The following is a 14,773-nucleotide window of genomic DNA, read 5'->3' on the forward strand; positions in this document are numbered from 1 at the left end:
AAGAACATAGATTTGTCAAACACAACTTTCTTTCATAAATCCATGTTGTCTCTGCTCAATCCCATTATTATATTTGAAGTGTTTTAACAGTGTGTTCTATGCTGTGAATTTCAGGCATCAGTAAATAGGACAATTGCTTCTCATTTTCTCTTTCTGTCTTCTTATATAGTAAGACCAGATTTGTTCCTTTCCGATCTGCAAGAGCCGTTCCAGAATCTATAGTATTATGGCTGATAATAACCAGACCATTTACAAACTCATTATTTGCCTCTCAGAGTGCTTGATCATCAAATCTTAGACTCATTAACTTCTCTGGTTACAGGCAGTACTATCTACTATTTTCTACTTTTACTAGTACTGTTTTATTTTAATTTTCCGCATTTGCATTCAACTGTTTCTTTAGTAATTCCAGGATGTTTCATGTATCTTCCATGAAAACAGATGACAAGTATTTGTTTAATTCCTCTGCTATTTCATCATTCTCTTTCATAAATCTATCTGCCCCTGTCTGTAAGACATCCACATTTACCCTTGCTGCTCTTTCTGTTTCTATGTGCCTTTCTGAAATCTGAACAACTCTCAGTCCTCAGGCCTACTGCTTTTCCTGGCAAATTTATAAGATTCTACCTTTAACAGTGGCATGTTTCATTTCTCCAGTGATCCATTTTTCTGTTGTGTTTCCTGTTAATGATTTTTGTTATCTTAAGATGGCCTTATCAAACACCCTCTGAAAGTCCAAGTAAATGACATCCACTGCCTCTCCTTTGTCCACCCTGCTTGTCACTTCCTTGAAAAACTTGTAACATAGTTGTCAGGCAACATTTCCCTTTACAGAAATCATGCTGACTTTGACTTATTTTATCATTAGTCTCCAAGTACCTTTAAACCTCATCATTAATAATAGACTCCAACACTTACCCACTTACCAACCACTGAGGTTAGGCTAACTGGCTGATAGTTTCCTTTCTTTTGTCTTCCTCCCTATCAAAGAGTTTCCTCATCTCTCAGAACACACATTACACACTGCGGACTTGTGATGCCGTGCCTCACTTCTACTGAGAATATTAAGTGGAAGTATTTCAAAAAATATGCACTGACTACTCACCCATCAACGACTGCCTTCTGTCAGTGTCGATTTTGACCTGTGATGCCTCTTTCTATCCAATGCCAATGATGAGTTGCTTCTCATGAGCCCGATCACACTTCCCGGACCTTACCACAGGATATGGCCTGTGCACCGAAAAGAGTTTTCACTGCTCTTTATTACAACTGAATAATAGAAAATAGCCCTCCCAACTCCTGATCTGGTTGAGTAAGACTAGAGTGAGTTTAACATTTTGCTGTTCAATTAATCTAATCTTTAGTGATCATGTTCCCCATCTGAGAGAGCTGTGAGCGGCCAACTCCTCCAATTTCCTGCTTCCTTGACTAAGGATAGTAATTCACCCTAATTTTAAGCTAAAACATGAGATTTCCCACCAATAACACTACATTTGATTTTACTGTAGACTCAGAGAATCAATCTCCTTCTGTCTTTTAAGTTTTGACATGCTATAAAGCTTTTCTTTTTGGGATCCTGGCAACACAGTGGTATGACAAATAATTCTGCCTCACCATTCCATCAAGCGGGGATCAATTGTGCCCTTTGGTGTTGTCTAGGTAGAGCTTTCATACCACCCTGTGGGCTTCTCCTGAGTGCTCCAGTTTCTTCTCATATTCCGGGGATGTCCTAGTAGGTTATGTTAGGTTTGTGGGTACTGAGAATCCAAGTGGCCATGAATAATACACACGAGAGATGGAGAGGGGAGGAACATATGTGCGGCTGTTCATTTTGCTAATAAGTCACTTACCCAGAATGCCCTCTCACATAACCTTCAGTACATAACACACAGGGCAGCTTGACATTAACCTCTAAGGGTCAAAGTGTACATGAAAACATAACAGATCCTCCCCCAAATGTTAAAGGTTTCTCCCCTCTTCCCATACACAGACCAGCTGCTGAACTATTAAACTATCAATGGAGTAAGCATCAAATTCAACCAACAACAAATTCACTTCATGCCAGTTGAGTTGAGCTGCTCCAACCTCAGGTGGCCCAGAAGCACTGGATAACTACCTTTAACAATATACAGTGGTAGTTTCTTTCTCTGTTTGTTAATCTCCATTGCAACGTTCCTCACAGGAACAACCTCACCAGTGTAATTCTTTAAAGTCAACCTTGCCCATTCTGGGGTGAGGTGCTACAATTTCTCCTGGTAAACTGTCGCTGACCACTAGCGATACCTCACGACCCGTGTCCACCTGCATTCTCACTGTGGCCCCAATCGACCGCAGGGTCACCCAATAGCCATCTTTGTGTCCTGAAACAGATAAAACAAGCAAAGCTTCTTCAACCAGAGTGAGAGACACTCGGTCTGTCCTCAGTATGTTCCATCTTGTTCACCTGTTTCTTTTTGTTTTTCCAAAAGTAATTTTATTACATTGATTTTGGTAGACAGAGTCTGTTTACTTTTAAGGCATATTCAATATGTTCCTTTTTGCCACAGCTTTGGCAATCTAAATCCTCATACTGATCCAGCATTCTTTTGCTGAATGCCTAGTTTTGCCACAGTGGTAACTTTGTTTGCCATTAGGTGTCTTATTCTTAAAGTCAGTAGAAACTTTATGAATTTGGGAATTGCGCTGAGTAGCCGTGCTTCTTTAGCTGACACTCCACAGACGTAGTACTAATTTCAATTGCCTTCTGTAATGTGCGTCTGCCTTTTGTAAGCAAATGTTTCTGAAGTAGGCAGACAACATATGAGTTTATCGCGTAACATGTCATTCAGTGACTGCCCAAAATCAGTGTTCAGACAGTTGTTTCAGCACTGCCACAAGCTGTGAAATAGACTCGCCTTTCCTCTTGGTTTCTTTTATGAAATCTAAACTTCTCATCAAAAATCAAAGGTTTAGGTGAATAATAATCCTTTAAGATTTAACTTTGTCCTCACCAGGCTCAGCAGGTTGCATTACTGCGTAATAAATTAAATGTTTTTGCCCCTATCACAGTCAGAAAAGTTGGAACATGAATATCATCTGTAATTTGATATGCCAATGCAAAATATTTGAGTTTTTCAGTGATGAACTCCATTGCTTGTAAGTTGTCTACCCAGAATGCCCTCTCACATTACGTTCAGTACGTAACACACAGAGAAAGTTGACAGCGATCTGTAAGGGTCAAAGTGTAAACAAATATATAACAGGTTAATTGGGTGCTGTGTTGTCCTTTGTGTGGAGAATTGGAGCAAGAGGAGAGGGAATAGATCGCAAGGAAATAGATGGGGATTAGAATTGATAAGATTGTTCTAAGAGCTGCCAAATGGCCTCATCCTTTGTCACGAACACTGCATAAATGTAATGTCCCAAACTTCTGCACAGTTTGAAAATCTGATTTGCATTTTATTTGCACAAAATTTTAAAAAATGAAGTTTGAATCCTTCTTTGGCTCTCTTCCATTCAGCCTCCGTTTTATAATCCTGTGGTGCCACTGGACTTTGAAGAGTTCCTGATGTCACAGTTCAACATTTCAGATGCTGATCTTCAGCAGGACCTGGGTGACTTCCCTGATGATGATCTGGAGATCACTTTTGTTCCAAGAGAGTGTCGAACCATTCTGCCTTCTGTTCCAGAAGATGGGTATTACATCTTTTTTTGATTTTTGACTTTGTTTTAATATGTATATTTATAAACTGTGGAAAATGAAATGCCAAAATACACTGGGCATTTTCCTGATGCCTGTAAACTATTCAATAGTATTAGAATGTCAATGCCTGGGAGAGAATGCAAAGGAAATTTGCTTCAGTGTTAGTGGGGCCAACATCCAGAGACAGAGAAGCAGTTTCAGCTATCGACAGGTTGCTATCGATGCAATGCTCCTCAGACAGGATGAAGAGGTCAATACTCCCCAATGCCATTAGGCTTTACAATTCAACCGCCAGGAGTAAGATATGTTAAAGTGCCGGGGTTGATTGTATTTAAGTAAACTACTTAAGAACTTTTTAAAAGCTATTATTAATGCTTTTTGAGAGAGTGATTTAGATGCATATCATATTTTTACTGAGTTAAGTATTGTATGTAATTAGTTTTGCTACAACAAGTGTATGGGACATTGGAAAAAATGTTGAATTTCCCCATGGGGATGAATAAAGTATCTATCTATCTATCTATCTATCTATCATTTATGTGAACAGATTAGAAAAAACACTAGTTCTTCTCCTTGGAGCAGAGTTAAGGGAGATGTGCAAAATTACAAAGCGTTATTATAAGAGGAACGTTTGATGGCTCTGGGTCTGTACTCGCTGGACTTCAGAAGAATGAGTGGGGGGGATCTCATTGAAACCTTTTGATGTTGAAAGGCCTGGACAGAGTAGATGTGGAAAGGATGTTTCCCATGGTGGGAGAGTCTAGGACAAGATGGCACAGTCTCAGGATAGGAGGGCGCCATGTCAAAACACAGATGTGGAGAAATTTCTTTAGCCAAAGGGTGGTGAATTTATGGAATTTGTTGCCACATGCAGCTGTGGAGGCCAGGTCATTGGGTGTATTTAAGGCAGAAATTGATAGGTTCTTGATTGTACATGCAACAAAGGTTATGGGGAGAAGGCCAGGAACTGGGGTCGGGGAGGAAATTTTTAAAAAAAGGATCAGCCATGTTTGAATGGCAGAACAGACTCGACGGGCCAGATGACCTAATTCTGCTCCTATGTCTTATGGTCTTAAGGTTAATTTAATAGAAACGTTCAAAATTGCCAAGGGTTTTCACAGAGTAAGTGAAATCTCTTCCCTTGGCCAAGAGAAATTATAATCAGAGGACAAAAGTTTAAGATAATTGGTTAGAGTCACAGATTAAATGAGGAAAATATTCTTTAAGTTGTTTACTTTGATCTGCAATGCATTGTTTAAAAATTATTGAATGCAGATTCAAGAATAGCTTTTGTAAAGGGAATGGATTTATTTTCCTGGAAAGGGAAGGTTTTCATGGCCGTGGAGAATGTAAAATATAGAATGACTGAGTACTTTTCTCCAAGAGCTGCAAGAGGCACAAATGACCTGATAGAATCATAACCCACGGGAAGAGATGATGACTAAAGTTTATTGTCATATGCACAAGTACCTGTATGCATAGGTGCAATGAAAAACTTACTGATGTGTTTTAACTTCAGAATCAGAATCAATGTCTACAGTGGGTGCAAACTCATTGGCTCGTCACACCAGCCTTGGATTACCTGGGCAACACTAATACTTACATCAGGCTCCTGTTCATTGACTACAGCTCAGCATTTAACGCAATCATTCCTACAGTTCTGATGGAAAAGCTCGAAAACCAGGCCTCTGTCCCTTCCTCTGCAACTAGATCCTCGACTTCCTCACCAGAAGTCCTCCGTCCGTGTTATTAATTTAAGCCAGTTTTGTTCTGAAACATTGGAGGAAATTCAGTGGTGCCAATGTCTGGCTGGCTAAGACGATTTTAACATTTTTGAGATGCTTAGTGAGGAACTCTGACCTCTGGCATTCTGCACAGTGAGAGTTCTTAACTCCCTCATTATTGCACTATGTGCAAGCCCAGATTATGTGCTGAAGGCTTGCCGCAGAACTTGAATTTGCTACATTCTGATTCAGAGAAAAAGGAACTATGCCAAGCTGACATTGCAGTTCTAATACATGTATGAAACCTTGTCTTTGTTTAAGTACAAGACATTATATTTGTGCTGCAGCATTTTCAGAGGAATTCACTCTCTGTTTTAGTACCAGAGACCACTTGGAAGTCTAGGGGTTGTTTAACTAAACTAACAATACTTTAATTTATTTCTAGGGTTGAGTTAGATCCACACGTGCGTGACTGTGTCCAGACCTATACTCAAGATTGGCTCATTGTCAACAGAAGGTAATTTGATTGCAATGTGATAAAACATTGCCCTTTGATTGGAAAGTTTAACAAGTTTAAACATAGTCATAATCCATGGAATTTTTTGCGGTTGTCGGAGATACTATTTTGAGCTTTGAAATTTGATTATTCTTTGAATCAATCAACACTATACAGTACACGTACGTATATCACTGACTGTGATTTCACAACATGTGTATTTAACAGTTACAATATTAATTTATACTTTCTTTTCACTATGCATATAAAATAAATGAACAAAAAAAACTGAATGTCAATATAAGCCCATTGGGCATATCAGTATGTAATACACCTGAAACAATCTTGATGGTGGTGTGAGTTATTTGCTGTCTAATATAATGCAAAAATGTTCTCATCCAAGATGTCTACAGATGGCATTATCAACATTAATGGTGTCTTTCAGAGGTCACATCACTGACAAGGTTCTTGCAGTGCTGGGCGTGAATAAACAACACATATCATTGTTAACAAAGTGTAGACCTGCCAAATCACCCAATGAGCATTATGCTTCTGAATCTTGTACAAAGATGCATTGAAAAGCTTATCTTGTGTACTGCTCATACAGGTCAGATCATTACTTAGTGCTTAGAGGCAGAGCAAGTTACAACAGTAACAATGAAGAATGTAGTGTAACAATGACAGAGAAAGTACAGTACAGGTAAACAACAGTACTGGAACCACTTAGTAGTCTTATAAGAGCAGGGTAGAAGCTTTCCTTGAGCCTGGTAGTGTGAATCTTCTACATGGTGGAAGAAGGGAGAAGAGAGAATGTCCAGAGTGGGTGGGGTCTTTGATTATGCTGGCTGCTTTACTGAGGTAGCAACAAACATAGAGGGGGAGGCTGGTTATTTGATGTGTACAGCTGTGTCCACAAGTCTTTGCAGTTTTGTTCAGTCATGTGCAGAGCATTTGCCATACAAGCTATTATGCATCTAGACAGGACATTTTTCATGGTGCATCAACAGAAATTGCTAAGGGTTTGACAGAGGTATGCCAGGTTTCTTTAGCTTCCTGGGGAAGTAAAGGTTTTGGTGAGCTTTCCTGGCCTTGTTTGGAACAGGACAGACTGTTGGTGATGTTCACTCCTCGGAACTTGGAACTCTCAACCCTCTCAAACTGAGCACTGTTGATGTAAACAGGAGTGTGCGCCCTTCCTGAAGTCAATGACCAGCTCTTTGTTCTGCTGACATTGAGGTTGCTATGTTGTTGTCAGGAACAATGTGTAGTGAGACTCTAAGCAACAACAGGCTGATGACAGGGCCAAATTACAGTCTACAGGATGAACTGCAATGTAAAAGACAGACAAAATCGGGAAGGGTCAGTACAGGACTGAATGTGTTATTGAATGTGCACAGTACTCAGAATAAGTTAGATGAACATAGTTACAGATTGGCATGTGTGATGTTGTAGGCATCACTGAATTATGGCTGAAAGAAGAATATACCTGGGAGCTTAACGTTCAAGGATACACATTGTATTGAAAGGACGGACAATAAGGCAGAGGCGGTAGTGTTGCTCTGTTTCTAAAAATTGATATCAAATCTTTAGAGGGAGGTGATATAGGGCTGGAAAATGTTGAATCGTGGATAGAGCTAAGGAACTGCAAGGGTAAAAAGACCCTGATGGGAGATGTACACAGACCCCCAAACAGTAGGAAGGATGTGGTCTACAAATTACAACACAAGATAGAAAATGTATGCCAAAAGGGCAATATTACAATAGTCATGGGGGATTTCAATATGCAGGTAGATTGGAAAAATCTGGTTGGTGCTGGATCCCTAGAGGGGAATTTCTAGAATGCCTACTGGATGGGCTTTTTAGAGCAGCTCATGGTTGAGCCCACCAGGGGATTGGCTATTCCAGATTGGGTGTTGTGCAATGAACCGGAATTGATTAGAGAGCTTAAGGTAAATAACCCTTAGGGGCAAGTGATCATAATATGATTGAATTCACCCTGAAATTTGCAGAGGAGCAGCTGAAGTCAGATGTATCAGCATTACTGTGGAGTAAAGGGAATTACAGAGGCAAGAGAGAGGAGTTGGACAAAATTGTTTGGAGAAGAACACTGGCAGGGATGATGGCACAGCAGCAATGGCTGGAATTTCTGGAAGAAATTCAGAAGGCACAGGATATATACATCCCAAAGAGGAGGAAATATTCTAAAGACAAGGTGACACAACCCTGTCTAACAAGAGAGGTCAAAGCCCACATAAAAGCCAAAGAGAGGGCATATAACAGAGCAAAATTAGTGGGAAGTTAGAGGCTTGGGAAGCTTTTAAAAACCAACAGAAGGCAACTAAAGAAGTCATTAAGAAGGTAAAGGTAGAATCTGAAAGTAAGCTAGCCAATAATATTAAATAGGATACCAAAAGATTCTTCTGGTACAGCAAATGTAAAAGAGAGGCAAGAGTTAGTGGAGATTGGACCACTAGAAAATGATGCTGGAGAGGCACTAAGGGGGGACAAGGAAATGGCGGATGGACTGAATGAGTATTTTGCATCAGTCTTCACTGTGGAAGACATTAGCAGTGTGGTGGAAGTTCCAGGTATCGGGTCATGAAGTGTGTGAAGTTACCATAACCAGAGAGAAGGTTCTTGGGAAACTGTAAGGTCTGAAGGTAGATAAGTCACCTGGACCAGATGGTGTACATCCCAGGGTTCTGAAAGAGGTGGCTGAAGAGATTGTGGAGACATTAATAATGATCTTTCAGGAATCTCTAGATCCTGGAATAGTTCTGGAAGACTGGAAAATTGCAAATGTCACTCCACACTTCTAGGAGGGAGAGAGGCAGAAGAAAGGAAGTTATAGACCAGTTAGTCTGATCTCAGTTATTGGAAGGAGGTTGGAGTTGGTTGTTAAGAATGTGGTTTCGGGGTACTCGGTGGCACATTATAAAATAAGCTGTAGTCAGCATGGTTTCCTCAACGGAAAATCTTGCCTGACAAATCTGTTGGAATTCTTTGAAAAAATAACAAGCAAGGTAGACAAAGGAGAACTGGTGGATATGTACTTGGATTTTCAGAAGGCCTTGGACAAGGTGCCACACATGAGGCCACTTAGCAAGTTACGAACCCATGGTATTACAGAAAGGTTTACAACGACAAAGAGTGGGAATAAAGGGAGTCTTTCCTGGCTGGCTGCCGGTGTCTTCTGGTGTTCCACAGAGGTCTGTGTTGGGACCGATTCTTTTTTCGTCACGTCAATGATTTGGTTGACAGAATTGATGGTTTTTTTGAAAAGCTTGCAGATGATACTAAGATGTCTGGAGAGGCAGGTAGTTTCGAAGAAGTAAAGTGGCTACAGAAGGAATTAAACAAATCAGGAGAATGGGCAAAGAAATGGTAGATGGAATACAATGTCAGGAAATGTATGGTCATGCACTTTGGTAGATGAAATTAAATGGAGAGAAAATACAAAAAACTGAGGTGCAGAGGGACTTGGGTGTCCTTGTGCAGGAATCCCTGAAGGTTAGCTTGGAAATTAAATCTGTGGTGAGGAAGGCAAATGTGATGTTTTCATTTATTTCCAGAGGTCTTGAATATAAAAGCAGGGGCATAAAGTTGAGACTTTATAAAGCATTGGTGAGGCCTCAGTTGGAGTATCGTGAGAATTTTTGGGCTTTTGGGCACCTTATCTTGGAAATGACATTCTGAAACTAGAGAGGTTTCAAAGGAGGTTCACGAAAATGATTCTAGTACTGAACGAATTGTCATACGAAGAGCATTTGATGGTTCTGGGTCTGTATTCAGTGGAATTCAGAAGAATGGGGAGTGACCCAATTGAAACCTATCAAATAGTGAAAGGCCTTGATAGAGTGGGTGTGGAGAGGATGTTTCCTATGGTGGGTCTAAAACCAGAGGACCCAGCCTCAGAATAGAGGGGTGACCTTTCAGAACAGAGATGAGGAGGAATTTCTTGTGGTGAATCTGTGAAATTCATTGCCATAGGCAGCTGTGGAGATTCTTGACTGGTTAAGGCATGAAGGGATATGGGGAGAAGGCAGGGGAAATGAGGCTGAGAGGGAAAATGGATTAGCCATGATAAAGTGGGAGAGCAATCTTGATGGGCCAAATGGATACTCTACACCTATATCTTATGATCTATGACAGCATGTTACTAGACTGCCTATCTCCTTCCTATACCCTGTCTCATCATTATTTGAGATATGACCCGCTATGGTGGTGTCATCTGCAAACTTGTTGATGGAGTTAGAGCTGAATCTGGCAACATTGCTGCAAACCACAAGGGAATGGAAACACCTCAAGTATACAATGCTCCAGGCCGGGAGTGATAAGGAGCCTTGCTGATGACTTTGAAATTAAGCCAGCTCGGTGATTTAGAACATGAAATAAGTTAGACTTCCAACCAATTTTAAGTGGAGCTTGGACTGCAGAATGCTATTCACCCACCCTATAAATGTCTACCTGTCATCCCCGTTTCATTATTTAAACAAGTGGCATAGGCATATGGGCAGATTTTCATATTGAAATCTTAGTGGCCTATGAACAAGTTACCAATATCCCACATTATTTTTATAATTAGGGGTGTTATTTTCATGGTCATGGATTCATACAGCCCAAAACAGTCCCTTCATCCATGTCGACTCATTCAAAGTTAATGAATCCTGTAACAACTTGTGTTCATTTTAATATCTGCTTACAGGAATCAAGGAACCTTGGGGGCTTTTGGTTCAAATGCACTCGGATCAAGGCGCGTTCTGTGCAAGACTCTTTCAAAGCAGACATTTGAATCAGAAGAAAATGGTGACTCATCCAACCAAGATTTCCCGGTATTGCATTACCTAATTCACGGCAACTATTTTTGAAAAATCCTTGTAACTCAAGTAGGTGCAAATTCTGGAAGCCTGAAATTAAAACAGAAAATGCCGGGAACTACCTGTGTGCGGAAAAGGAATCAGAATTAATGTGTTATTTCTAAGACCCTTTGCCGGAATCAGTATAGAGTGTATGCAAGTTTGTCTTAAGATGCAGAAAGAAAGGTTTTGATAGGACAAAGGGAATATCTTGGATAGGATAAGAACAGGGATGACAGAGGAACAAGCTGCTGATTGAGTAAACTCGGTTGCTGGATTATTGAGGGCCAACGCAGGGTGGTAATCTGAACGAGGGAATTTAAGAGTTTAGATTCAGTGCTAAGGGCTTGACAGCGGAACTTATGGTTATGAACATGCTTTAAATTCAGGATCACTGATCATCAGTCACTAATGAGGTTCTTTGTCTAATCTCCAAGTTCACAAAGGGTAGTGAAAACACAAAATGCATTAAATACCCGAAGTCTCAAAGAAATGCAAAAGCTACAATACAGAATTGTAAGGAATCCTAGACAGGTGAGGTCATCCTAATGGAAAGAGACAAACTGTGTCAGTGCAACAGATGGGTAACTTATAGCAGAAATGGTTGGCTTTGATGTAAAGGAAGCATGCTACCTCAAGCTGTTGAATTTAATATTGAGTCTGAAAGGATGAAATCATTTTAGACTGAAGATCTATCAATCAATATACAAAATATTGATTGATTACTTTACCAATGCCTTACTTCCATGGCAAACCTATCAGTGATCTTCTCTTTATCCCTATACATCCATCGTGCAATCTCTCTGTAACTTAAAGCTAACCGGATTACTCTTTCCCGATTCAAACACATTCACTCTGTTTCTCTTTCCACAGATACTACCTGAACTGTTGATAGTTTTCTGCATTTTCAGTTTTAATTTCCTTTTCCTCCCTTACTATACTGTTCTTTTTCTTTCATGAGAAAATTTTATTACCTGTGAAAATTGTAAACCATCTGAATATTTTGTATATTTTGTTTTTTCACCGGTCTTTGCACCTTTGGAGCTTAAAAGAAATAGCTTGATTATTAGTGAGTGATCCTGAATGCAAAGTTTGTTTTAGACAGTGCCTTTCACTGTCAAAACCTTAGCACTGGGTCTCTCCAGCTCTCCATTTCCCTTTCTTTAAGATGTTTCACAAGAAGTACCTCTGCCCATGCATTTGGTCATCTGCACTAATGTGGCTTCTTATCAAATTTTGTTCCACGTGAAGTACTTTTGAAGAACGCTGTGCCAAAGTGCTAAATAAAGATTGTAGTGGGAACAATACTGATGTTTTTTTATGCTAGTGGTGGAGAGAAAATTTACCATATAAAGACATCACCATCTCATTAACCGAAATATCAGACTCTGTTGCAACAGTCACATTAAAATGGAGCTGACGTTTCCACAGTAATGTGACCATTAACATTTCTGTCCACAGCCTGTTTAATCTATTTTCATCTATGTATCAAGGCAGATGCCTAATGTTAATTTTACAGTAATAAAGCTACTTCTGAAACATGAGGGATTTACTCATGTGATGTTGGAGGAAATGTTTAATCAAGAAATAATCTGTTTATTAGGACTACTTTGCACATGCTCTAAATCTGTAATAGCATTTTCTCTCATGGATCTTTCTGTTTCAATTCCTGATACAGTTTTTTGCATGCTGTCAAAAATGATTTTGTTTCTACACCTCTTAAAATGATGATTAATGAGTACTTGTTGTATACCCAGTCTAGATTTATATTGCTAGTGTCTCTTCAGACAATAGGAAGACCAAGCTGTTAATCATAAATGCTTGCAAAGGACCATCAGTGTCTTTTATTCTGTGTGTGTGTGTGAGTATGTGTGTGCGTGCTTGTGTGTGTGTGTGAGAGAGACTGTTCTGAGCTTTTATTCGCTCTCTGCAGTCTGATTAGCACATCAACCAGCACGCCCCATTATGCTTGCATCCTAATGTCAATTTATTGAAGTTCAAAGTAAATTTATCATCAAAGTACAGATATGTCACTGTATACAACCCTGAGATTCATTTTCTCGCAGGGATACTCAGTAAATCCAAGAAACATAGTAGAATCAGTGAAAGACCACACCCAAAAGGACAGACAGGCAGTATGTAACAGAGAACAAACTGCACAATTACAAAAAATATATTAATAGTAAATAAATAAGCAAAAAATATCAAGAACATGAGATGAAGATTCCTTGAAAGTGAGCCCATCAGTTGTGGGAACAGTTCAGTGTTGGGGCGAGTGAAGTGAACCCACTGGTTCAAAAGTCTGATGGTTGAGGGGTAATAACTGTTCCTGAACCTGGTGGTGTAGCTTCTGAGGCTCCTGTGCGTTCTTCCTGATGGCAGCAGTGAGAAGAGAGCATGGCCTGAGTGGTGGAGTCTTTTTTGATGGATGCTGCTTTCCTGCGACAGTACTCCATGTAGATATGTTTAATGGTGGGGAGGACTTTACCCATGATGGACTGAGCTGTATCCACTACTCTTAGTAGGATTTTCCATTCAAGGGCAGTGGTGTTTCTATACCAGTCACATACTCTCCATCACACACCTGTAGAAGTCAGTCAAACTTTAGGTGACATGCTGAATCTTCGCTAACTTCTGAGAAAGTAGAGGCACTACTGTACTTCCTTCAGAATTGCATTTACATGCTGGGCCTGCGACAGATCCTTGGAAACACTGAGGAATTTAAATTTGCTGACCCTCTCCTCCTCTGATCCTCAGATGAGGACTGGCTCATGGACCTCTGGTTTCCTCCTCCTGAGTCAATAATCAACTCCTTTGTCTTGCTGACATTGAGTAAGAGGTTGTTGCTGTGGGACTACTCAGCCAGATTTTCAATCTCCCTCCTCTATGCTGATTCATCACCACCTTTGATTTGGCCAACAATAGTGATGTTGTCAGCAAACTTAAATATGGCACTGGAGTGACGGTGTGGTTAACTGGTTTCTGGCATTGAAGTGGAATAAGTATAAACTTATTTTCCAAACATAATGGTTGCATGCAGTATGACTTTGTCCAGCCATATAAATCAGAGATGTCTTTTTTTTTGCAGGATGATTCAAGGCCTCAGCCAGTTCTGTGTACGGTACCTGAGACAGCGACTCTGACATCGTGTGACTTTGACCTGCGAAGTCTGCAGCCAGATGCCCATTTAGAAAGTATACTTCAGACCATTACCCCAGAGGAGCTTGATCGACAAAACGAGGAAGCAAGGAGAGCCAACAGACAGGCAGAACTGTTCGCCCTCTATCCTCCCCCAGACGAGGTTATAATTCACTTTAAAGAAACAAAATTCAAAAAACTCTACCTTCTTTATCTGATTACGTTGCTCTTTTAAAAGCATGTAGAAAATAAACGATCATCTCAAGAACATATAATTATATTTCAAGAAAATAATCAACATGTTTTTGTCAATATGGGATATAATTGGAATAATTACTAACTGATGCTATTTTAGTAGTATTGAAACTTAGCTGTGTTAGAATAAATGACAATTCATCACTAAATACGTGACAAACATTAAACTTTTCCCTTCTATTGATAGGACGATGCCATTGAAATACGTCCAGCTCCTGACTGTCCAAAAGAACATATGGGCTACAGAATCCAAATAAAGTGCCAGATCTTAAAGTAATTTACATATTATTTTAATCATATATCTTTATGTCAAATATAGAGTGACAACATGATTTAAAAAATACTTTCAAATTCCAGAAATTCCTAACAGTATTTAGATGGAATCTTCATTATTTAACAAAGAGTGCATAACTAGTGAATCACTCAGTACCTTAGGGTGCTTAAATAAATTCAGCATCAGCTGATTGCTCAGCCTCTTCATTGCTGATGTTGTTACATTCATTATTCAGATTTTAATTTGATCACCAAGGTACTTTTCCTTTAAAGATTTTTGTAATGTTCACTGTTGCGTATTTGTTATTTGCATTTTGAATAAATCATGAATTTTTCCTTTGGTCTAGCG

General features: G+C 39.7%; 1 protein-coding gene across 6 annotated transcripts in view; it reads left to right on the forward strand.

The window, feature by feature from the left end:
* Positions 1 to 14,773, forward strand: part of dock8 (dedicator of cytokinesis 8) — a 261,176-nt gene that overhangs the window by 112,203 nt on the left and 134,200 nt on the right. For all 6 annotated transcript variants that reach the window (XM_073072099.1, XM_073072104.1, XM_073072113.1 and 3 more), the window contains 5 exons: positions 3,500 to 3,675; positions 5,852 to 5,923; positions 10,608 to 10,734; positions 13,847 to 14,059; positions 14,339 to 14,424. In XM_073072099.1, the coding sequence (XP_072928200.1) occupies positions 3,500 to 3,675; positions 5,852 to 5,923; positions 10,608 to 10,734; positions 13,847 to 14,059; positions 14,339 to 14,424 (674 nt within the window). The remainder of the gene's footprint in view (positions 1 to 3,499; positions 3,676 to 5,851; positions 5,924 to 10,607; positions 10,735 to 13,846; positions 14,060 to 14,338; positions 14,425 to 14,773) is intronic.

The sequence above is a fragment of the Hemitrygon akajei genome, chromosome 2 (assembly GCF_048418815.1).
Source record: "Hemitrygon akajei chromosome 2, sHemAka1.3, whole genome shotgun sequence".
NCBI classification, from domain to species: Eukaryota; Metazoa; Chordata; class Chondrichthyes; order Myliobatiformes; family Dasyatidae; genus Hemitrygon; species Hemitrygon akajei.